This window comes from Chlorocebus sabaeus, chromosome 18, assembly GCF_047675955.1.
Source record: "Chlorocebus sabaeus isolate Y175 chromosome 18, mChlSab1.0.hap1, whole genome shotgun sequence".
Taxonomy (NCBI): Eukaryota; Metazoa; Chordata; class Mammalia; order Primates; family Cercopithecidae; genus Chlorocebus; species Chlorocebus sabaeus.
This window is the reverse complement of record NC_132921.1, coordinates 56,602,805-56,629,218: the sequence shown is the minus strand read 5'-3', so window position 1 is coordinate 56,629,218 and position 26,414 is coordinate 56,602,805. Positions and strand designations below refer to the sequence as shown.

General features: G+C 37.6%; 1 protein-coding gene across 3 annotated transcripts in view; it reads left to right on the top strand.

Annotated features, from left to right (window-relative positions):
* The window catches only part of TAF4B (TATA-box binding protein associated factor 4b), a 165,369-nt gene that overhangs the window by 69,660 nt on the left and 69,295 nt on the right, over positions 1-26,414 (top strand). For 2 of the 3 annotated variants that reach the window (XM_037982427.2, XM_037982426.2), the window contains 4 exons: positions 12,297-12,466; positions 17,021-17,095; positions 18,471-18,601; positions 24,471-24,596. In XM_037982427.2, coding sequence (XP_037838355.2) covers positions 12,297-12,466; positions 17,021-17,095; positions 18,471-18,601; positions 24,471-24,596 — 502 coding nt within the window. The remainder of the gene's footprint in view (positions 1-12,296; positions 12,467-17,020; positions 17,096-18,470; positions 18,602-24,470; positions 24,597-26,414) is intronic. The other variant, XM_007974399.3, reaches the window with a different exon arrangement.

Here is a 26,414-nt window from a genome sequence, read left to right as displayed (position 1 = left end):
GGCGTGAGCCACTGTGCCTGGCCTGTTTTTGTTTTATTTTAAGAAACAAGGTCTTGCTCTGTTGCCTAGGCTGGGACTCCTGAGCTTAAGCGACCCACCTGCCTCAGGCTTTCAAGTAGCTAGGACTACAGGTGTACATTACCATGCCCAAGTAATTTTTTTTTTTTATTTCCATGTTTTGTAGAGACAGGGATTTCACTATGTTTCTCAGGCTGGTCTTGAACTCCTGGCCTCATGAGATCCTCCCACCTCAGCCTCCCAAAGTGCGGGGGATTACAGGCATGAGCCACCATGCCCAGCCTATTGCCTTTTTTTTTTTTTTTTTTTTTGAGACGAAGTTTTCCTCTTGTTGCCCAGACCGGAGTGCAATGGCGTGCTCTTGGGCTCACCGCAACCTCCACCTCCTGGGTTCAAGCGATTCTCCTGTCTCAGCCCCCCGAGTAGCTAGGATTACAGGCATGTGCCACCATGTGCAGCTAATTTTGTATTTTTAGTAGAGACAACGGGGTTTCTCCATGTTGGTCAGGCTGGTCTCAAACTCCTGACCTCAGGTGATCTGCCTGCCTCGTCCTCCCAAAGTGCTGGGATTATAGGCCTGAGCCACTGTGCCCAGCCTATTTTTTTTTTTTTTTAAGACACAGTGCTCTACATGTTCAGAGAAACTTCTCTAGTAAAGAACTATAGAAATGATCCCCGAAAGCATAGTCTTCATATTGCCTGTTTTTAAACTGAGTGCTTTTGTCGTGAGCTTTTTCTGCATCTATTTAAGGTGGCCATTGATTTTTCTTATTATTCTAGGATTGTGAATTACACTGATTTTTAAATTTTTGAATGTTCTTGTATTCCTGGGGTATTAGCCTTTTCATTTATTGCTGCATTGATTAATGTGTTGTAAGGGTTTTGTGTTGATATTCATGAGGGATTTGGTCTATAGTTTTTTGTTCTTACAGTGTGTTTGCCAGGATTTGGTATCTGTGATTATATTAGCTTAAAAAAAATGAGTAATAAAGTCCTTCCCCCTCCTTTGTTTTGAGCTTTTGTGTAGAATTGATATGATTTCTTCCTTAAATGTATGAATGAATTTACCATTGAAACTAGATAGGTCTGTTGTTTTCTTCGGGAGAATGTTTTTCGGCAGTCATTTTCATTGATAGATAGAGAGGTATTTAGATTTTCTATTTCATCTTAATGCCAGTTTCATGAAGTTGTATTTTTTTTAAAGTTTTTGTACATTTCGTCTTGATTTTCAGATTTATCAGCAAGAAATTGTTCCTAATATTTTTCTTCGGAATGTGTATAGATGCTTTAATGGTAGTCTAGTGTATGCATTTTTCAAGGATTTTATTTTTGTAGTTGACTTTTTCAGGCATGAAATTGTTAATTTTATTTCTTCATCCTTTTAATGTCTATAAAATATGTAGTCTCCCTCTTTTCATTAGTAGGCTTTTATCAGTTTTGTTAATTTTGTTGTTGTTGAGACAGAGTCTCACTCTGTTGCCCAGATTAGAGTGCAGTAGCACAATCATGGCTACTGTCACCTCAAACTCCTGGGCTCAAGCCGTCTTCCCGGCTCAGCCACATGAACAGCTGGGACTACAGGTGCGCATCACCATGCCCGGCTAAGTTTTTTAATTTTTATTTTTTTTGTAACGATGAGGTTTCACTATGTTGCCCATGCTGGTCTTGAACTCTTGGGCCCAAGCAGTCCTCCCGCCTTGGCCTCCCAAAGTGCTGGGATTATAGGCATGAGTCACCATGCCTGGCTTGTTTTCTAATGTAAGCATTTATCATCATTATTATTATTATTATTATTATTATTAATGTAAGCATTTAAAATTATATATTTCCTCATTTAAGCTGAGGCTACAAGATAAAAACAATAAAAACAAAAAAAAATCCTATCAATTTCTCCCTAAATACTGATTTAGCACCCAACTGATAATAGGATTTTTTTTTTTTTTTTTTTTTTTTTTGGCTTTTCATTCATGTCAAGATAGTTTTCTTTTTTTAATTTACTGGTACAAATATTTGGTGCTTTTCTGGAATATTTTGTTTGTTTTCTAATGTAGTTTTGTGATCAGAGAACATATTCTTGAACATATAATTTCAATTTTATTAAGTTTATTGAGACTCCTCAGTGTGTCTAATTTTGATTAATATTTCGTGAGCACTTGGGAGAAAAGATATATTATTCAGTTTGGGGAAGTAGTTTTTTGTTGGCTACATCAGTTTGGTGAAGGTGGGTGACAGTGTTCACATCTTCTATATCCTGGGCTTTTATTTTTTGGTTTTATTTTTCAGACTGTTTCCATCACTTATTTAGAGTGGGTATTAAAATCTCCAATTCTGATTTTTTTTTTTTCTTTGTGTTTCCTTTAGTTCTGTCGATTTTTATATTATGTATTTGAAGCTCCGTTATCGGGACATCTCAAGCCACTAGTCATGTGGCTGCATAGACTAGGGAGTACTTTTAGACCAAAAGACATAAACTCACAAATTTTACCCATTATTGTTCCCATCATCCCAGGGTTGACTGACCTCTGTTTTCTGCCTGCTTTTATTAAGTCCGCAAATGATTGTCTTTTAAAAACTGTTATTTTGTAATTGTTATTGATCAAGCTATTGTGGTATTACTAGAATCCACGACCATTATTTCTTTTTTGATGGATTATTGTCCTATGGTATAATTATCTATTTTTGCCTCTATATTCTTGAACAGTTAATTGTAGTTATTTTATTGTGTGCATGTGTCGTTTTCTTTGGTTGTTGTGATTTTTCTGTTTTTTGTTTTTTTTTTTTTTTTTTTTTTTGAGACAGTCTTGCTCTTTTGCCCAGGTTGAAGTACAGTGGCACAATCATAGCTCACTGCAGCCTTGAACTCCTAGGCTCCAGTGATGCTCCTGCCTCAGCCTCCCAAGTAGCTGGGACTACACGCACATGCCACCATGCCTAGCCAACTTTTTTTTTTATTAGTTTTTGTAGAGGTAGGGTCTTGCTATGTCTCCCGGGCCGGTCTTGAACTCCAGGTCTTGAGTGATCCTCCTGACTCAGCCTTCCAAAGCACTGGGATTATAGACATGAGCCGCCACACCCTGCCACTTGTGGTTATTTTAAAGTCAAATGCTTAATATTTCCAATGTCCGGGTTACCTGTGACTCTGTTTCTATTATCTGCCTTTTTAATCCTGTTTCTTTGCTGCACTTGGTAATATTTAATTAAGTGTCAGATCTGTATGAAAAAAATTGGTAAATGCCTCATTTATTTGTAGGATCATGGTCCATTCATCCCTCAAGTTCTGGAAGCCTTGGACCTCAACTTCCTGTCTCTCTCTCCTCATGAGATTGCCTAATGCTCTGTTGGCTTTTCTGCCTCTTAGCAGCTGCTGTCTCTGGCTTCTTAGTGTCTTGTTCCACATCAAGAATCAGCATGTGCCCAGAGGAAAAACAACATGGAGAAAATTGGGGTTACTTCAGTGAGGTTCTCTTCTCTCAGGGCTGTTGTCCCTTAAGACCTGGCTCCCTTGGCAGCTCTCTGATGCCTTCAAATAAACTTAAAATTGTTCTGGCTTTATTAGTTTCTTGTCCTCAAAACAATTGTCTGATATGAGTAATGGTCTGTAACAGAAGCAGAAGTCCTTTTGTAATTCCTTATACTTTTTTATGTTACAAATATCTACTAGAGTTAGTGTTTTGCAATTTACTTTCTTTTACGGTATATTTTGATGAGCAGAAATTCTTAATTTTAAAGTTGTTGAATTTGGCAGTTTCTTTTATGATTAATACTTATGCCTTCTTTAAGAGATCCTTCTGGAGATCACAAAGATAGTCTCCTATATTGTCTTCTAAAAGGTTTGAAGTTTCATATTAAATTTTTTTTTTTTTTTTTGAGAAATGATCTCTGTCACCTAGGCTGGAGTACATTGAGTGGCACTATCATGCCTCACTGCAACCTCAATTTCCTGGGCTCAAACAAGCCTCCAGGGTAGCTAAGACAACAGGTACACGCCACAACAGTTGGCTAGTTTTTAAATTTTTTTGTAGAGATGGGGGTCTTGCTTTGTTGTCCAGGCTGGTCTCGAACTGGTAGCCTCAAGTGATCCTCCTGCCTCATCCTCCCAGAGTGCTGGGATTACAGGTGTGAGCCATCATGCTCAGCCTATTTGAGTATCTTTTTGTCTTCAGGAGTTAAAATTTGGTTTTTGTTTTTTCCTATGGTTTGGAGGTTTAGGGATCCTAATTCACTTTTCCCCATATAGGAAACCACCCGTTCCAGCAGCATTATTGAACAATTTGTCCTTCCTCAGTGATCTGTAATGTCTCCTATGTCATATACATATGAGTCTTCTCTTTTTTTTATCTTTCTTTTTTGTAAATGCCTCTAATCAAGTTATTTTTTATCTCTATTTTCTTTTATTGGCTAATTTAAAAATTTCCGATAGCATACAGTTAGTTTACTATAGTTTCAAAAGAAGTTTTATATTTGGTAATGCATATTTTCTACCTACTTCTCCTTCTCTTTTATTTCCTTTTCTTCCTCCACTTTCGTACTCCCTTTCCCCTCTCTTGATTTCCTTGGCTCTACTTGAGCTTTTGCTCTTCCCTATATATTTAACAATCAACTTGTTAAATTCCACCAGTAATCTGTTAGAATTTGAATTGGCATGTCCTGAGTCCATAGGCACACTGTCTTCCAGCTGATTTATTATAATTTGGATCCTTCTCTGAACATGATTTATATCTTCATTATATATACCCTTTTAAATATCTTTCAATAAAGTAGTATAATTTTATTTATACAGATTCTGCACGATTTGTTGCATTTATCTGTTAGGTTTATTCCTAGATACCTTATCTTTTTTGTTGGTATTATATTTTGGTAACTGCCTTTTCTTTTATTAGCATAGAGAAATTCAGGACTTAAAAAAATCATATACCAACAGCCTTGTTACTATTTCTAATAATTTCTAGATGATTTTAGATTACGTATATAGACAGTGTCAAGATTGAGATTAGAATTATAGGTTGACTGTTTTGTCTTTTTGCTTTGAAGATGTTAGTCCATTGTTTTTGGGTGTTCATATAAAATATATGTTCACATTTAAAGATACACATGCAAGGAAGTATCCTTGAGTCAAGCTACAGGGAAACATTAATACATTTGGAATTCCAGTGACTTCAAACATAGGATGATGAAATAGTGTTAAAAACTAGTATAAAGTATTTAAAAATAAAATACAAAATCTCAAAATGGCGCAAGAAGCAATTTATTTTAAAAAATAACTGCAAATACTTGAAAAAGAACCAAATAGGACTTTTAGGAGTAAAAAATGTAGTCAATAAATCTAAAACTTTGTTGTACAGGTAAATCAGATTAAACCTGAGGGTCTAAACTGAGTTTGCTTTCTTCCAGAGAGGATTTGTGACTGTTTCTAGTAGATTCAAGGATTACTATTGACTTGGAACCACTTTAGTCTTGTTCCAGGGAACCTGACTTACCCAGTAGCCTCAGATTTTCCCGCTGTAATCAAGAACTAGTGCTAGCCACAGTCATATGCCCTTGAGGCAATTCTTCCTTTAGGCTATGCTCATTGCTTACTTTTTTTTTTTAATTTTTGAGACGGAGTCTTGCTCTGTTGTCCAGGCTGGAGTGCAGTGGCGCGATCTCGGCTCACTGCAAGCTCCGCCTCCCGGGTTCACGCCATTCTCCTGCCTCAGCCTCCCGAGTAGCTGGGACTACAGGTGCCTGCCACCACGCCTGGCTAATTTTTTGTATTTTTAGTAGAGACAGGGTTTCACCGTGTTGGCAAGGATGGTTTCCATCTCCTGACCTCATGATCCGCCCACCTAGGCCTCCCAAAGTGCTGGGATTACAGGCGTGAGCCACCGCGCGCAGCCTCATTGCTTGTTTATACTGACACCTTTTTTTGACAGGTCCTGTGAACCAAACAATGGAATGAAAATGTCTTATGCTGTGTAATTGCTCCTCAGTAAATCTAGTCCACTTACTGCCTGAAGCACAAATGTCACTGTTAGTATTTTCTTTGGGAAATTTCTGACTTGTTACTTTTGCTTATTTATCTGTTGACTACTTATTGCTTTCCAGGCTTATGTACATATGCTGGACAGTAGTAATTCTTTGATGTGTATATTGTAAGTATTTTTCTCCTAGTTTTTTGTTTAACTTGGAAATTTGTTTTTAGTGTTTCATATATGGAAATTTTAAATTACAGTATAAAGTTTAGCAGTCTCTTTATGGCTTTTGAATTCTAATGTATCCTTTCGTATTATGAGCCCAGAATGATGTGCTTCTGTATCTTCTTCTAAGATATCTGTATGCACTTTCCTCAAATATAGATATTTACCTTTACATCTTCAATAATTCTTGATTTTGTTTTTGTAAATGTGTGAGGCAGAGATTAAATTTTCCTCAAATGAATTATCTCAGCAACAGTAAAGAGTTCATCATCTTTACCTTTCTTATTTGTAATGCCACCTTTATCTTATAGTAAATTCCCATTTATTTTTATTTATTTATTTATTTATTTTGAGACGGAGTCTCGCTCTGTCGCCCAGGCTGGAGTGCAGTGGCGCAATCTCGGCTCACTGCAAGCTCCGCCTCCCGGGTTCACGCCATTCTCCTACCTCAGCCTCCCGAGTAGCTGGGACTACAGGCGCCCGCCACTGCGCCCGGCTAATTTTTTTCTATTTTTTAGTAGAGACGGGGTTTCACCATGGTCTCGATCTCCTGACCTTGTGATCTACCCGCCTCGGCCTCCCAAAGTGTGGGATTACAGGCGTGAGCCACCGCGCCCGGCCATAAAAGGGCAAATTTCATTTTAGTAATATGTTTTTGTTTTATTTTATTTTTTGAGAAATTTTTTGAGATACAGTTTCAACTCCGTTTTATTTTTTGAGATACAGTTTCACTCTGTTGCCCAGGCTGTGGCACGATCTCAGCTCACCACAACCTACACCTGCCGGATTCAAGCGATTCTCGTGCCTCAGCTTCTCATGTAGCTGGAACTACAGGTGCGCGCCACCACGCTCAGCTTATTTTTGTATTTTTAGTAGAGAAGGGGTTTTGCCATATTGGCCAGGCTGGTCTCAAACTCCCGACCTCAGGTGATCCACCTGCCTCGGCCTCCCAAATACTTGTTTTATTTTGATGTTACTTTCGATTGTTATAACATCTTTATTTATTTTTCTAGCCCATAGTTAAAATAAGTCCTTTTTGTATATTCCTTTTTATCGAAGGTATTTTAATTTTACTCGTTGTTTTTCTCTTGTGCATGAATTTTAGAGTCAGCGTGGCAGTTCCATGAAGTTTGTATCGAATTGTGTGATTAGGTTAATTTGGGTCGTGGGGGCCGAGAATTGGCTTAAACATTTTTCTTTTTATGATATAGAAGATTCCCATCTGAAATTTTTAAAAAATTTAATATTTGTTAGAATTGGTAAGGTTGTAGGTAACAGAAAAACTGAAAAGCCATTGCATAAGCAAGTTGTCTTTCATATTCAGAGAAACTGAATTGCAAGGATCACAGTCTGTGGTGTTGGGGATCCGTGCTCCTTGTTTACCTCCTTTCTGTTCTTCAGACACACTAGTCATGGTCCCACTGTACAGTTTTATTTATTTATTATTTTCTTTAATGTTTTTAATGTTTAAGTTTTGGGGGTACATAGGTATATATTAATGGGGTACATGAGATTTTGATAAAATCCACTGTACAGTTTTCTGTGTGGTATGCACTGAAAGCTGTCCCTTGGTCTTCATATGACATGGTCTTTCATGTTTCAAATCTACCTCCTTAGAGAGGTAAATTTTGCTTGACCAACCAATATAAAGTAGCTTCCACAGTCGTATCTGCTGTCTTGAGGTACTTATCTAAAATTATTTTGTTCATTCATTTGTTTACCCTTGCCTCCGTGTATTTCCCACTTCTTAATTGTCTGTGAAAGCTTATAATAATGATTGTTTACCACTGTATGTATACCGAGTGTTTGGAACAATGCCTGTTTCATAATAATCACTCAAATATTTGTTGAAATGGTGAATTTTGAAAAAGGAGTATTTATAATCTCAGCTATTTCTTAGATATTTTTGTACAAAGATGCACTTTTCATTTTTGTACAGTACTTTCTAGTAATTCACAATCACACATGGCTTTATATATATCTTTTCATAGTGATTTTTAAAAAAATTTAATTTTGCTTCCATGGATACTTACTATCACTTCAGTTATTTATTTATTGTTTTTGAGATGGAGTCTCACTCTGTCTACCAGGCTGGAGTGCAGTGGCATGATCTCCGCTCACTGCAAGCTCCGCCTCCTGGGTTCAGGCCATTCTGCCTCAGCCTCCTAAATAGCTGGGACTACAGGCGCTCGTCACCACGCCCGGCTAGTTTTTTATATATTTTTTTAGTAGAGACGGAGTTTCATAGTGTTAACCAGGATGGTCTTGATCTCCTGACCTCGTGATCCACCTGCCTCGGCCTCCCAAAGTGCTGGGATTACAGGCGTGAGCCACTGTGCCTGGACCTACTTCAGTTACTTTTTAAATGGAACTGATAATAGACCCTCGATGTTGGCTCTTTTGTTAAAGAAGAAGAAATAGTAGTGAATAGTGTTAGCTCTTATCTTGACCAAACTGTATGACATTTAATAATATAGAATGATATTTTCATAGTTTTTCGAAACTATTTTGTTAACTTACACTTTTTGGGGGGATTCATTTGTGACTTTTTCTGCTAAGAAGATTCTGTTTTCTATTCTGCTTGTCAGTATAGCTGGGGCGAATATGGGAAGCTGTATTGTGCTTAAACACCAGAGGGTGCCAGAGATTCATGTCGTTTCCATCACACTTCAGAATCAGAAGTGGCAAACAGGATAGTACCTCTGCATGTTTGCATAACTGTATTTCAGCTGAAGATGTGATGATAATAAGGAATTAATTTCAATATTTTTATGTGATAATTTATTTTAAGTCCTTATATTTTAGAGATACATAATAAAATATTTATGGATAATATGTATATATTATATCTGGTAGTGAAGGTGTTCTAACAACTAGGGGCTTTAGTGTGATTTTTACTACTTTAGAAAGACACTCTTGGAAAATAATATAGGACCAGATTATGTGCTATTTGCATAGATGATATTACTCTACCAATTTTAATGTCCATTTTTTCCCTACTACAGGAATTAGATTCTCTAGTGTATATTAGCTTATTTTAACTTTCATCATATATAATTCATTGTTTCATGTGTTACGAGTCTGTCCTTGTGTGTGCTCACGCCTGTAATCCCAGCACTTTGGGAGACTGAGGTGGGAAGATCACCTGAGGTCAGGAGTTCGAGACCAGCCTGACCAACATGGCGAAACTCCATCTCTACTGAAAATACAAAAATGAGCCAGGTGTGGTGGTGCACCTGTGGTCCCAGCTACTTGGGAGGCTGAGGCAGGGAGAACTCGGGTGGCAGAGGTTGCAGTGAGCCGAGATGGAGCCATTGCTCTCCAGCCAAAAAAAAACAAAACAAACAAAAAACCCCAAAATTAGCTGGGCATGGTGGCGCATGCCTGTAATGCCAGCTACTTGGGAGGCTGAGGCAGGAGAATCACCTGAGCTCTGGGAGTGAAGGCTACAGAAAGCTGAGATTGCACCACTGGACTCCATCCTGGGTTTCTTAAAAAAGAGAGAGAAAAAAAGAAATGAGGTTGTTGAACAAAACTTATATCTATTACCATGAGTTTGACAGCTTTCCAGTAGTTATATTTTCTGATCTAATTGGTCGAGATACATGTAATTTTGGATTATGTATTAGAATCTAAATTTGGAAGAACTGTATAACTCTGTGAACCAGTATTTTCCATATTACCAATGAATGATGTTGCACAGCCATGCCTGAGTAACAGATCCCATTCAAAATGCAGGAGGACCAGTGGATTTTAAAAAGATTTGTAAAAATAGAAGGTAGTACCACTCTTGTTCTATTTTTAAATTTTGGTATGTTAATTTTCATTAAAGTATGTTATTTATGGTAATATATATTTGTTATTTTTTAAATGAATAATACCAATTTTTAGTTTCTGATGCGGTTTTAGTTTCTAATATAGTTTTCATACAAAATTACATGAGAGGATCATTTTCACTCCCATTTTACAGATAAAAGGGGATGGATGAATAGAGGTGGGAAGAAACTTGTCCATGGTCATCCTATTAATACTATTTATTTATTTATTTATTTATTTATTTATTTATTTGAGATGAAGTCTCACTCTGTAGCCCAGGCTGGAGTGCAGTGGCATGATCTCAGTTCACTGCAACCTTTGCCTCCTGGGTTCAAGCAATTCTCCTGCCTCAGCCTCCCGAGTAGCTGGGACTAGAGGCATGCAACCACGCCCAGCTCATTTTTGTATTTTTAGTAGAGACGGGGTTTCACCATATTGGCCAGGTTGTTGCTGAACCCCTGACCTCAGGAGACCCGCCCACCTCGGGCTCCCAAAGTGCTGGGATTACAGGTGTGAGCCACTGCACCCAGCCATCCTATTATTAATGGTCAGAACAGGTACTGAAACCTTGACCTCTTTAGAATCAGTATTTTTATAATGCAGTATATTTCTTAGTATGGTCCTTAGACCATTTGTATCATGATCATCTAAGTGTGCCTGATAGAAAACTCCAAATCCCTGGTCTCCATCATAGGCCTACCAAATGAGAATCATGTGTACTGTTTGGATGTGTGTTTGACATTGAGACCTGCATCTTAAATATACTTTCTAGGTGTTTCCTAAAAACACTGTTGTTTGAGAAGTACTGCAGTATGCTACGCTACATTTGAGTTAATAAGAAGAGAGGGAAATTCCCATGAGAAAAACAACTTTAAAGCATAGAAGAAGGAATAAGCAGGATATTGTGTGAATTTACTGACTCACTGGTAGAGAGGCTGTGCTTGAGAGAGGTGAAAAAAGAATATCGAAAGCAAACTTATTTTATTACAGATTTAGTAATCTAAGGAAATAACTAGATCTTAAAATAAATTTTGTGTGTGTGTGTGTGTGTGTGTATATATATATATAATTTTTTTTTTTTCGAGACAGAGTCTTGCTCTGTCGCCCAGGCTGGAGTGCAGTGGCGTGATCTCAGCTCACTGCAAGCTCTGCCTCCTGAGTCCATGCCATTCTCCTGCCTCAGCCTCCCGAGTAGCTGGGACTACAGGCGCCTGCCACCACGCCCAACTAATTTTTTGTATTTTTAGTAGAGATGGGGTTTCACCACGTGATCCAGAATGGTCTCAATCTCCTGACCTTGTGATCCGCCCTCCTTGGCCTCCCAAAGTGGTGGGATTACAGACGTGAGCCACAACGCCCCGCCGTTTTGTTTATATTTTTAAAACTCATTTATTTGACTAGGTAATGTGAACATTTTACACAAAATTCATAAGGTACAAAAAGGTATGCAATGGGAAAAGTGAGGGTTCCCCTCACTTCTTTATCCCCCTGTTACCCAGGTTCCCAGCCTAGAGCCAACCAGTTACCACTTTTTTTTAGTTTCTTATGTATTGTTCTAAGTATAGTATTTTTTTTTTCTTGGGTCCAGTGTACTTTATTGATGGTACAGGAGAAGATGGAGCCCCCCAGATATAGTATTCAACACAGATGGTAATATATAATACATACATAATGTTTTGCTTTTTTTTTTTTTTAACCACTTAATAGTAATCTCAGAGATTGTCTCATCAGTACATATTCACTGTGATTTTGATATTTTTAACAAAGTTCCATAATGATGGACATTTAGGTTGTTTCCATCGTTTCATAAGTGGAATGAATGGTAGAGTACACTGGGGACAGCTGATGGACTTTTAACCATCTTGGATGAAAAGAAAGATGTCTGTTTTCATTTCTTTGTCTTTCATTGCAGAGGATTTATGGACGACTTGGTGTAACTCCAAATGCCTCTTGGTGTTTCTCATTTGCCAGAATGAGAGAGGGAAAGTTGGGACCTAGAAGACAAAGTTACTTCTGATTCATCCTTCTGTTATTAAATATACATTGGTGGTTAGAGACGCTATAATTACTTTCAAAAGCTTACAGGGCAAGATAGCCATTCTTCACTTCTCTTGATTGGATGAATTAAGTAAAGTAATGCCGTTAGTTACAAGGAGAGACCTCTAATTCTTTTGCTCTCTGAAACCTCTCTTTTCCCCCTCCCCCGCCTCAAACACACACACACACACACACACACAAACACACACACACACAAACCTAAAACCTCTAACTTCTTTTTTCTATTAGAGATGAAGATGACATCAATGATGTGACTTCTATGGCAGGGGTCAACCTTAATGAAGAAAATGCCTGCATCTTAGCAACAAACTCTGAATTGGTTGGCACACTCATTCAGTCATGTAAAGATGAACCATTTCTTTTTATTGGAGCTCTACAAAAGAGAATTTTAGACATCGGTAAGTGTAGAGTTATGATTATTGACCTGATAGACATGTCTGTTTGAGGGAAAATATCAAAAGGGACAATCTGGGTTGGTTGTCCTGGAACTCTGAGACTTAAATAAGATTCTAGAAATCAAGATTTCATGGGCTTTACAGAAAGAAGTAGTTTATTTTAAAAATTATTAATATAACATGGTTTTGGGTTTGGTTAATATTTTACTCATATTTCTTAATGGAGGAATAGTTGAATGTATTTTTGCATGAATATATAATATAGTATACTATTTTTTTTCCATCCTATTCCTTCCATAGTTGGACTTTTAGCATATATGTGTACTAATGCACACTTACGTTACATGTTTGTGTTTATGAAATACAGGGACATCCAAAGAAAGTAACTCCCTTTCCCTTTTCTTAACCTTGAAATTTAAACCCATTCTTACTTTAAAAGAACTAGATTAGAGTCTTAGGGTCCTCTCTAGGTCCAGGAGTAGTTGTTAGATGGCTGCAGTATGAAAGAAAATGTAAGAAAACACGGCCAGACACAGTGTCTCATGCCTGTAATCCTAGCACTTTCGGAGGCCAAGGTGGGCGGATCACCTGAGGTCAGGAGTTCGAGACTACCCTGGCCAACATGGTGAAACCTTGTCTCTACTGAAATACAGAAAATTAGCCCGGTGTGGTGGGGTGCTCCTGTAGTCTCAGCTACTCAGGAGACTGAGGCACGAGAATCACTTGAACCCAGGAGGCGTCTTCACCTATGTCAAATTTTTGGGGCCGGTACTAATGAACTTCAAATATACTTAAGTAAGACCTATATATTTTATAATGAAGGCTTGATACAAAAATGTGAAGGTTTCTGATTTTTTTTTTTTTTTTTTTTTTTTTTTTTTTTGAGACGGAGTCTCGCTCTGACGCCCAGGCTGGAGTGCAGTGGCCGGATCTCAGCTCACTGCAAGCTCCACCTCCCGGGTTTACGCCATTCTCCTGCCTCAGCCTCCCGAGTAGCTGGGACTACAGGGGCCCGCCACTTCACCCGGCTAGTTTTTTGTATTTTTTTAGTAGAGACGGGGTTTCACCGTGTTAGCCAGGATGGTCTCGATCTCTTGACCTCGTGATCCGCCCGTCTCAGCCTCCCAAAGTGCTGAGATTACAGGCTTGAGCCACCGCGCCCGGCCTAAGGTTTCTGATTTTTTATGGACCTATGGTATAAGAACGACAAAGTTCATTATTATTACAATTTTTAGGTCTACTTCACAGGTACTCAGTAAATAAATATTTTAGCTATTGTATGCTATATAAATGACCAGGGTTTTCTTCTTTTTTTTTTTTTCTCAAGATGGAGTCTCATTCTTGTCACCCAGGCTGGAGTGCAGTGGCGCCATCTTGGCTTACTGCAACCTCTGCTTCCCAGGTTCAAGTGATTCTCCTGCCTCAGCCTCTTGAGTAGCTGGGATTATAGGTGCCCACCACCATGCCCAGCTAATTTTGGAATTTTTAGTAGAGACAGGGTTTTTGCCATGTTAGCCAGGCGGGTCTTGAGCTCCTCACTTCAGGTGATCCACCCGTCTCCCAAAGTGCTGGGATTACAGGCGTGAGCCACCATGCCTGGCCTACATTTCTAATTTAAATCGCGAATACATTATTATGAAAAACTAGAGCTTTCAAGCCCAGAAGAGCTGATTGTAAAATGTGTTTGTTTTCTCTTTGCTCGTGTTTCCCTCCCTCCCTGTCTTCCTTCATTCCTTCACTTCTTCCATTTTCTTCTTTGCATATGTATTTTGTATTACATAGAAACCAGTTCCTTAATTTGGGAACAAGTGTCATCTCTAAACCTTCCTGTGATGGCTTGGGAAATCTATTGGTAGCTTAACTCCTTATTGCCATATAATTATCTAGTGCTTTGGTGAAATATAAATAGATACTTAGTTTTATCAGTTACCCTCCCTTCCAACTTTTTTTTTTTTTGGAGACTGAGTTTCATTCTTGTCGCCCAGGCTGCAGTGCAGTGGCGCAATCTTGGCTCACTGTAACCTCTGCCTCCCGGGTTCAAGCGATTCTCCTGCCTCAACCTCCCGAGTAGCTGGGATTACAGGTGCCCACTACCATGCCTGGCTAATTTTTTGTATTTTTAGTAGAGAGGGGGTTTTACCATTTTGGCCAGGCTGGTCTCGAACTCCTGACATCAGGTCATCCAAAATGCTGGCCGCCCAAAATGCTGGAGTTACAGTCATGAGCCACTGTGCCCAGCCTCCTTCCAAATTTTATTTCCAGTTCGGTTTAAACCTTGATTATAAAATAGAAAATTTTTTGGCATTAAAAGCATTTTTGATCACTTAGGACAGGGATAAGCAACTTTTTCCTTCAAAGGGCAGATAATATTTGCCACTTTTGTAGGTTGTATGGTTTCTGTCACAATTGCTCAATTAGGCTGTTATAGTACAAAAGCAGCCATAGACAATATGTAAACAAATGGACACAGTTATCGTCTTAGTCATGTTGGACTGCTGTAACAAAATACCATAAATTGGATGGCTTAAACAGCAAATGTTTATTTCTCATAGTTCTGGAGGTTGGCCATTTGAGATCAGGGTGCTAGCATGGTTGGATTCTTGGTGAAGACCTTCTTTCTGGTATTCAGACAGCCATCTTGCTTGTTTTCACATGGCAGAAGGAAAACTAGCTAGCTCTCTGATCTCTTCTTAGGGTGAAGGCAGTACCTTTATGACCTAATTGTCTCCCAAAGGCGCCAATTCCAAATACCATCTCACTGGCATTAGAGCTTCAACATGAATGACTTTTGGGGAGATGCAAACATTTAGTCCATGCAACTGTATCCCCATAAAACTTCACTTACAAAGAGTGAACAGATTTGGCCTGTTAGCCATAGTTTGGTGACCTCTAATTTAACACAACAAGGGAATAACTATTTGCATTTTTACTTCTTTTTTTAAAAAAAAAAATTATTTTTGGGATGTGGTCTTGCTCTGTTGCCCAGGCTGGAGTGCAGTGGTGCTATCACAACTCACTGCAGCCCCAACTTCCCAGGCTCAAGTGATCCTCCTGCCTCAACCTTTTGAAGTAGCTGGGACTACAGGCACGCACTACTAAATCTGGCTAATTTTTGTATTTTTCTGTAGAGACAGGGTCTCACTATGTTGCCCAGGTTGATCTTGAACTCCTGGGCTTGAGTCATTTTCAGTTCTTAGTGATGAAGTACAAACTTGTCAAATAATATGGAAAACTTCAAGAATTCTTACTGCTGAATTATCTAAGCCTTTTTTTTTTTTTTTTTTTTTTTTTAAAGTAAGGTCATAGAGTGAATGCAGTTACATATTTCTAGGGATGTTTTCCATTTATAATAAAATTCCATCCTTGTAGAATGGTTCAGAACCAAGGCTATTTCTTAAAAATAGAAATTACAAATTTACCCAAAGATTTTGTTTTTGGAAAAAGGATTTTTCTACTTGAATAGTGTTAACAGATAAAATGGCAGTGTTTTTTTTTTTTTTTTTCTCCTAATTACTTAAATTGCACAGACATTCAGTAAAATCACATAACCGGTGTGCAAGCACCAACTAGATCTTAATCAGTTTTGTTGATTTTGTTAAAAAGGGTGTTTTGTTTTAAAATGGGAATTTTTCTACAGTATTTTACTTTGTAATTTTTAAGTTGTATTTTATTACCAATTTAATGAAGACATTACAACATTTGCTTGTTCCCTAAACTCTGGAATTGTTTAATCTCAGCACTTGTTTATTTCTAATATTCAAAAGATATATATATTTTTATGTTGGATGAATTACCTCTGTTTTATGAGTACATATGAAATTATTTTCAGAGGTTCCTCTTCAAACACTAAGGTGCCTTGTACCTGTAATCCCAGCACTTTGGGAGGCTGAGGCAGGAGGACTGCTTGAGCCCAGAAGCTAGAGACCAGCCTGGGCAACAGAGTGAGACCCAATCTCTTCAAAAACCTAAAGAAATTAGCTAGGCCTGTTGGCACATGCCTGTGCTTCTAGCTACTTAGCATGCTGAGGTGGGAGGATTGCTTGAGCCTGGAAGGTCGAAGTTGCAGTGGGCTGTGATTGTTCCACTGCATTCCAGCCTGGTTGACAGAGTGAGACCCTGTCTCAAAAATAATAATAATAGGCCAGGTGCGGTGGCTTACACCTGTAATCCCAGCACTTTGGGAAGCTGAGGTGGGCAGATCACTTGAGATCAGGAGTTTGAGACTAGCCTGGCCAACATGGTGAAACCCCAACTCTACTAAAAATACAAAAAAAAAAAAAAAATCACCCAGGTGTGATGGCGCACGCCTGTAAGTAATCCCAGCTACTTGGGAGGCTGAGGAAGGACAGTTGCTTGAACCTGGGAGGCAGAGGTTGCAGTGAGCGGAGATTGCACCGCTGCACTCCAGCCTGGATGACAGAGCAAGACTGCATCTCAAAAAATTTAAAAAAAAAAATAAATAAATAATATAACAAATAAGATTGTACTTTTTCTTTTATAGAAGACCCCACTTTTGTTTATGCTGAGGGTTTTATTTTAATTTTTATTTTTCTCGAGACGCAGTTTTGCTCATGTTGCCCAGGCTGGAGTGCAATGGTGTGATCTTGGCTCACTTCAACTTCTGCCTCCCAGGTACAAGTGATCTCAGCCTCCCATGTAGCTCGGATTTCAGGCATGCACCACCACGTCCAGCTATTTTTTTTGTATTTAGTAGAAACGGGGTTTCACCATGTTAGTCAGGCTGGTCTGGAACTCCTGACCTCAGGTGATCCACCTGCCTTGCCCTCCCAAAGTGCTGGGGTTATAGGCGTGTGCCACCATGCCCGGCCTATGCTGAGGGTTTTATTAAAGTAGAGTTGACTTTGTAGAATTTTTTTCCCTGCCTGAATCTGAGATTAGAGAGGAATTCAGCTTTGTTACAAGTAATGACTTACATTTTGAAGGGCTGGTTTAGGAGAAGTTGATTAATTTTGTATCTTCCTATTTACTTTCATTATATAATATCAAAGAATGTATTTGAGTTGTTGACTTTTAATTCAGGCATATTTTTTTCTGTAGTTCACCCTTTGATGAGAATATGAGTATATTTCAGATAAATTAAAATACAAAATCAAACTATAATATTTTAAAAATTCATGTGTATATGTTGAAAACAATCACAGTGGTGCTTTTTAAAAAGCCCATTTAAAATAGATTACCTAATTGCCTGTATCTTTAGATTTAGGCCTTTGTTGATGTAAGTGGTTTCACTGGGCTGGGAAGTATTATTTAAATACTGAAAAGGTTGATTTATAAATGAACTTCTGACTCTGAGTATGTGGTCCAAATTGTTTTCCTGAAACTTTCGTGCTAGTTAGCAGAAGGAAGAAGTTTGGTTTATTCATGGAAAGGAAATCTAGTGAAAGAGAAGTTATTCAGCTAGGTAGGTGAAATGATGAGGTTTTGAACCCATTTGAACTTGTAAATTGACTACTAAGTGGATATATCAGAACATCAGTTAGTGCAAAGTAAGCATGACTGGTAATAGACAAAAGGAATATAGGTATGTCTTGTAGACAAGGCATTAACAGAGACTCACAATCTGAATTCATTTAAATAAATGTCATAAATTGTTAACAGTGTCAAACAGGGCGAAATGTAATTTTCTATTTTTTTAATTACTAAAATTAACAGAATATGGTACTAATTTCTGCAGTTACCATTTTCCTCCCTGAACAGTAGACTTGATTTGTGTTCTTATTAACTTTGTCCTATAAATGACCTTGCAAGGAGAATGATTCTAGAGGCTAAGTGAAACAATGTCTATATTTTCTAAGGCTTCAGGCTAGGTTTTATTAATGTAATGTCTAAGATCTTTGAAGTTGTGACTTTACTAGGAAAATCATAATCTCCAAACCTTTATTCGTAATGGGTATGACTTCCAGGGGGAACAGAATACCTGCTGTGCTAATTATTTCAATTATCAGCCACTACTAAAACACGTAATGGATTTTCTCTGCTTCCGCAGGTAAAAAGCATGACATTACAGAACTTAACTCTGATGCTGTGAACTTGATCTCCCATGCAACACAGGAACGACTACGAGGCCTTCTAGAAAAACTGACTGCAATTGCTCAGCATCGAATGACTACTTACAAGGTAAAGGAAATCGTTAGGTAGTCTTTTGGGTGTGGATTGATATTCTAAACACATTTTTAAAGGAATGGTTGGGACTTGTATTTCGTATTAGTAGAAAAATCAAAGTCTCATTCTTGTCTTATTTAGATACGCTTACATGACAAATACAATTAAAATGGAATTCAGAATGATATTAAAAGCTTCTATGTCACTGTAGATTGAAATATGTATCTGTTCTGCCTGAGGCTTCTCTTTCTTAAGCTTTTGATGGGGAAGGAAAGATACGTTAGAATGGAATATTGGCTACTTGTGTTCTCTTCAGTGTTCTGCACTCTCCTAGCATTCCTGTTCCTTTTTTTTTTTTTTTTGCCTTTCAGTTTTGCAGAGATTTATTTATTTTAAAATAAATTTTATTGTATATATTAATATTTAAGGTATACAACATGTTATAAGATACACATATATAGTAAAATTATTACTATTTAGTTGAACAAATTGACATTTTCATTATCTCAAATATACCCATTTTCTCCCCTATGGCAAGAGCAGCTATAATCTACTCGTTTAGCAGAAATCCTGAAAACAATATATTACTAACTATAGTCCTTATGTTCTACATTAGATGTTTCCACTTGTTCATCCTCTGTTCCTTTTAATAAGTTAAATGATTGCATTGAGTGCTCATACTGATGCTACTTAGTGTTATTGGCTACTTTTATTAAAAAAACTAAATGCAGGAATAGCTTGTGTCCCTAGTGGTAGGAACCAAATGACTTGCTGTTATCAAGGTAAAAGCACTTCATGTAGTTTTGGAGGAGGGCGAATATATTGGGTGATTAGGGATGAAAAGAGAAGGTAACGTGAGATGAAAATAAATAAATAAATAAGATAACTGTTTCCCTTTTTTCAAGAAATGTTTATAGCTAGATTTTGAACAAGATGGTATGTAGGTAACCTTAAGAGATTTTGAATTTGAAAGAATAGTCATTGCCGTGATATCCTAGTCAAAGGTTAAGGGAAACTAGGAAATTGTCAGCTACTACACCACCAGTAAGTTCCCTGGAGGAATCATATTTTTTTGTTTTTCCTTTCTGCTTCATTTAGAATATTGGAAAAACTACATATGTTTGCTGAGGTCCTCACTTGCATAAATCTTTGTGAAAATTTGCTGGACTGACTTAGGAATATGTGATCAACAGGATAAAAAGCTATGACAAAAAAAAAACACATTAATATCAGTATTTTATAATTCCTAGAAACACACAAAAATAAATAAAGATATTAATTTTGTGTTTCTAGGAATTTTTTCATTTCGCCTAGGTTATCTAATTTGTTGGCATAGGACTGTTAATAATACTCTCTTGTAACCTTTTATTTCTGTAAGGTCAATAGTAATGATCTCCCTTACATTACTGATTTTTGTTATTTGCATCTTCTCTCTTTTTCTTCTTTGCTAGTAAAGCGAATGATGTGTTGATTTTGTTGAGCTTTTCAAAGAAGCAACTTTTGGTTTTATTAATTTTCTCTTTCGTTTATCTATTTTCGATTTCATTTATCTCCACTCTAGTTTTTATATTATTTTGTTCTTTCTAAGCTTCAGGCTTAGTTTGCTCCTTTTTTTTTTTCATTTCATAAGATGTAAAGTTAGGTCTTTTATTTGAGATCTTTCTTTTATAACGTAGGCATTTACTGCTATACATTTCCCTCTGGGTACTGCTTTCACTGCATTCCTTAAGTTTTGGTATGTTGTGTTGTCGTTTTCATTTATCTTTAAATATTTTCTCATTTCTTTTGAGATTTATTGATGCTTTGTGACTGTTTAAGAGTATGTTGTTTAATGTCCAAATATTTGGGAATTTTCCAGTTTTCCTTTTGTTGTTGGTTTCTAGCTGCATTCAGTTGTGGTCAGAGAAGATACTTGGTATGAATCATTCATTTAAAATTTATTGAGGCTTGTTTTATGACTTAACATACATTGTATCCTGGAGAATGTTTCATGTGCACTTGAGAAGAATGTGTATTCTGCTCTTGTTTCATAGATGTCTGATAGATATAGTTGGTTTATCCAGCTGTTTCCTTAAGTCCTCTGTTTCCTTATTGACCATCCATCTGGATGTTCTATTCATTATTGAAAGTGCGGTATTAAAATCTTCAACTATTGTGGAACTCTTTTTTTCTTTTTGTTTTAGAGACAGGGTCTCACTCTGTCACCCAGGCTGGAGTGCAGTGGTGCAATCATAGGTCATTGCAACCTCGAACTCCTGGGCTCAAGCCACCCTCCCACTGCAAGCCACCCTCCCACCTCAGCTTCTCCAGTAGCTAAGACTAACAGGCATGTGCCACCATCCCAACTAATTGTTTTTTTTTTTGAAACTGGGACTCACTATGTTGCCCATGCTGTGGAACTGTTTTTAAAACAAAATTCTGTCAATGTTTGTTTGCTTCGTATATTTGAGAACTCTGGTTTGATGTGTGTATCTTCTTGATGAATTGACCTTTTTATCAATATATAATAATTTCTTTGTCTCTTTTAACAGTTTTGTACTTAAAGTCTATACTGTCTGATATTACTTTCTTTTGTTACTTGCATGGAATATCTTTTTCCATCCTTTCACTTTCAACATATTGATATGGTTTCAACTAAACTGTAGACAGCATATAGTTTGATCATTTTTTAAAATTCATTCTGCTAGTCTCTCTGAAGAGCTTAATCCATTTACATTTAAAATGTAATTACTGATAGGAAATAACTTCTGTTTTGCTGTTTGTTTTCTGTATGCCTTTTAAGTTTTGTGTTCCTCACTTCCTCTGCTTCTTATGTTTAATTGATTGTTTTTGTTTTGTTCCATCTTGATCCCCTTCTCATTTCGTTTTGGATGTATTTAGATATCTTCTTAGCCATTACCATAGAGATTACAATTAACATCCTAAATCTACAATCTAGTTTGGATTGTTATCAGCTTAGCTTTAATTTTGTGATGTGGGAAAATTATAGACATATTTTTGACTTATTACTTTAACTTTTTAAGCTATCTTACAGTTTTTCAAACTTGTATTCTCCCTACTTCTGCCTTAATCACACTACTGTTTCAGAGATACACGAATACCCTTTTCAGTAGGGACGGGGTTTCGCCATGTTGGCCAGGCTGGTCTCAAACTCCTGGCCTCAAGCAATCCACCTGCCTTGACCTCCCAAAGTGTTGGGATTACAAGTGTGAGTCACCGTGCCTGGCCACATGAGTACATCTTGATTTATAGTAGGCAATTTCTATATAAAACATAATAAGTATAATTTACAATGGAATAGAATTTTTTAAAGTAATATTTATTGAATGGCATTCAAAGCTCTGTTGTGTATAGCTTTCAGCTGGAATTCTTTTGTTGTGTATCAGTAGCATATTTCCAAACATTTAGTTGTAGTAGGCAAAATGGATAGTATCTCCCCCACCTAGAAGACCTCACTAAGTTAGCTTAAAGCTAACACCTCCTTAACTTGCTGTCTTGTATACTACCTATTCTGACTGATTTTCCTGAGCTTTCCTTTTCCTACACTCATTCGTTAATACAGCAGATGCCACCGTCTACCTTTGCATATATAGAAAATAACAAAAGATTAGCAGCCCTTTTAAGTCAAAATAATTATCATTTGGTTATATTTGGATTCAATTTGAAATAACCGTTATTTTTTAATCTTTGTTTGTAATAATCTTTATGTCCCAGCTTTATCCTTGTCTTTGTATTTCAGTTCATCCCTGATAGGATTTATTTTTATCTGTACAGTGTAGGACATTCTACCCCATAGATTTTATGAAAGTGAGTTACTGTTATTAAAAAAGTGAAATCCCCCCATCTCTTTCCACTCTGGAACATCCATTTACTTTTGATAATCTTTCACCTGGTTTGATATAATTCTTTAATTAATCAGTAGTCATAAACTGAGATCTGAGTAAATAAGTAGAAAGTGACTTGTAGGACAGAGCTTTTGATCTGGGTACCAGGTGTTTTCCCACTGAAGATATATTATAGTCACCTATATGCCTATGGCCATAGAGAAGCTTCATTCAGAGTTTTCCAGTTGAAAGGTATATACTGGTTGCTTTAGATGGGATTCATTTGATGGTGCCGATATCATTTGGTCTGGGTCATTACATTTTCATGGCTAAACCATTTAATAGGCAGTGGCCTTAACATTGTAAAGCTCTACTCTGTTGGTGTGTGAAGTCTTCAGTTAGGCCAGCTAGGTATACAGGAAGCAACATAAGATTGGGGTTACTGTTGTTTAAATAAGGTTATAGACTTAATATGAATAGGAAAGGCACTCATTTGTTTATAGACTTAATGTGAATAGGGAAGGCACTTAATGTGAATAGGGAAGGCACTCATTGTGATATGGAAGAGAAAAGGATGCGGATGTCAGAGGTCGTTGTATATGAGTTGGGGGAGAGAGAGGAAGGAATCTTAGCATGGGAATATGTTTGGGCTAAAATTTAAAAAGTCTGTGCCCCTTTTTAATTTAGTATTTGCTGTCCCTTTTAAATTAAATCCCATCATTAAACTATTTCCAGAGTGGCTAAACACAAAAATGGTAAAGATTAAGTATTTAAGAAACCACTGGTTATTATATTTAACCTCTATGGTTAGCTTATAATGTATTCCATATTCTATCTTGTGTTATTTAACTTTAAAAACAGTTGAGAATTCTTTTTGTATTAAACATGAAGTAAAATAAGTAGCACTAATATATCCTTGTTCCTTAAACTATGTAATACTCTTTTGATCTAGTTAAATACCAACAATAAAAATTTAATTTAAAAAGAATCTTGGGCATATGAAATCCCTCAGTCCCAGTTAATTGAATCAGCCATAAGCAGGGGGATAAAACAAAGATAGGAGTGGTGTGGTACTCATGATTTCCAGGCCAGGCACTGACTGTTGTTTAAAGACCTTCGATTTTTCTACTATACAGTTTCCCTTGAATATCTGAATTATTGAGATGAGTAGATGGCAAGGTGTCTTAAACATTGATTAGAAAGTTCTCCCTGTCCCATCACCTCCTCTAACCCCATCCCCCACTCCTGCTTATACACACTCATAGAGGAGAAAGAGGCAGCTATATAGGTGAAGAAAATTAGAAAATATTTAGGTGGGAAAGCACTGTTTTATACACACAGAATAAATTGAGCAATTTGCATTTTATCATTTTATGGAATAATTAAGACAATTTATATGTCTGTTATGGCTCTCATTTATAAATTGTATACTAAATGTCTTTGACCACAGCTTCTGTCCAAATTCACACCTCTGAGTAATCCTCAAAATAGCATTTCAAGATTTTAATGTTTGCCATCTTAACTTGGGTTGTATTTTGATAGAAGTTATATTTGGTTGTCAAGGTTAAACCAATCTAACCATGGTAACCAAGGTGATAACTTTCATCTTTGGTATATTTTTCAGTGAGGTGATTGTTTCTTGCTTTTTGTGTTTCACAAAACTAAGATTTAATTACTTATATTAATTTCTGCTGAGGTAGATAATAATCTTAAAGATTTAGGTTACTGGTGAATAGAACACTCTTTAGTTTCTACTTCCTATTGTTGGAAGGATCTGCTTGGCTTAATTCCTCCCCCTGCACCCTGCAATGATGTTTACTAGCAAAGTTCTTTGAAACATAACTGGTTAATCATCTCTCAAATTTTAAGGATGATTAAAGTTTCTTTTCTGGTGGAGTGGGTATGGGGGGATGTTTGCTTAATAGAAACAAAATCATTACCTTCTGAAAGTTTAGCTTCCTATTTATGTTGGTATTCCTGTCTTTAGCGGGTTTATGCAGTACCTAATGTAGAATGTGCGGCCCACGATCAAGACTTTCTGTTTTCTTTTTTTTTCCCAGGCAAGTGAAAATTACATCCTGTGTAGTGATACCAGGTCACAGCTCAAATTTCTTGAAAAGCTGGATCAATTGGAGAAGCAGAGAAAGGATTTAGAAGAAAGAGAAATGTTACTTAAGGCAGCCAAGGTAAGGGCCAGTGTGATTTATGAGTGAACATGGCCTGGCAATGTGGTCAGAGGTGGCTTTATCATCGGTTGACTGTCTTGGTTTTATTAGGCCTTTAGATTTCTCCAGAGGATTTCCTAAAATGAAATTACTAATAGGATGTCTCACAGCCAGGATGGTGTGGTGGCTTTCAGTTCATTTAGTTTAATGAATCATAATCTTTTGTCTTCTCACATTTCCTATGTGCTCTCCCTATCCTCAACCTCAGGTGAAATGTTTTGTAAAATTTCAGGGTCTTTTTAGGAATCCAATTTGATACATGCCAAGTTGAAGTTAAGAGAGGAAAATTTGGAAAGTAGACAGGAAGGTGATGGGTAAAATCAGTAATTTGGAACAAAATACAGGCTGGGTGGAAATAGAGTAAAAGAGTGGTGAGGCTTATTTATTTTATTTTTGGAGACAGAGTCTTGCGCTGTCACCCAGGCTGAAATGCAGTGGCATGATCCCAGCTTACTGCAACCTCTGCCTCCTGGGTTTAAGCAGTTCTCTGCCTCAACCTCCTGAGTAGCTGGGACTACAGTTACCTGCAACCATGCCTGGCTAATTTTGTGTGTGTGTGTGTGTGTGTGTATGTGTGTGTATGTGTGTTTTAGTAGAGACAGGGTTTCACCATGTTGGCCAGGTTGGTCTTGGAACTCCTGACCTCGGGTGATCCGCCTTCCTTGGCCTCCCAAAGTGCTGGGATTACAGGTGTGAGCCACCACCTGGCCGAGGCTATTTATTTCCCTTCTCCCTTATTTAAACGTTTACCTGGGCTGTTAGTGTCAGATGAGGTAAAAGCTAATTCCACTACAGTTTCCATTTTGAAGCTCCACATTTCTTCATAGGCTTGGGGCCATTGTGAGAAATCTTAAAGGCTGAGCACTGGTGTCTTAATTTTTGTTTTAAGCACATTTGTTTTAATTTCTAGTGTTGCTGATAGCTTCCCTTTTTAGAGTATTTATTCCTAATCACAGAGCAATTGCTTTTTTAAAAACTAATTCATTTTGAGGTCAGGCACAGTGGCTCATGTCTGTAATCCCAGCACTTTGGGAGGCTGAGGTGGGTGGATCACGAGGTCAGGAGATTGAGACCATCCTGGCCAACATGGTGAAACCCCATCTCTACTAAAAATACAAATATTAGCCGGGTGTGGTGGTGCATGCCTGTAGTCTCAGCTACTCGGGAGGCTGAGGCAGGGGAATCGCTTGAACCCCGGAAGGCGGAGATTGCAGTGAGCTGAGATTGTGCCACTACACTACAGCCTGGTGACAGAGCAAGACTCCATCTCCAATAAATCAGTCAATCAATCAATCAAAAAAAAAAAAACGGATTTATTTTGAAATTATTTAATACAGAAAAAGTTGCCAAAACTGTACAAAGTACTCTCAGCCCCCTTTTCCAGATTCCCCCAATTTTAACATTTTACTGCATTTGCTTCATCTCTACCCTTTTTGTTTTATTTTTTGTTTTTTGAGACAGTCTCACTCTGTAGCTCAAGCTAGAGTGCAGTGGCACGATCTCGGCTCACTGCAACCTTTGCCTCCCAGCCTCCAGCAATTCTCCTATCTAAGCCTCCTGACTAGCTAGGACTATAGGCGCTCACCACCATGCCCAGTGAATTTTTTTGTATATCAGTAGAGACAGGGTTTCAGCATGTTGCCCAGGGTGGTCTCCAACTCCTGAGCTTGATCCGCCTGCCTCAGCCTCCCAAAGTGCTGAGATTACAGGAATGAGCCACTGCCTCCGGCCTTATCTCTACCCTTTTCATTACCCTTTCTATACACACAATCATTAATC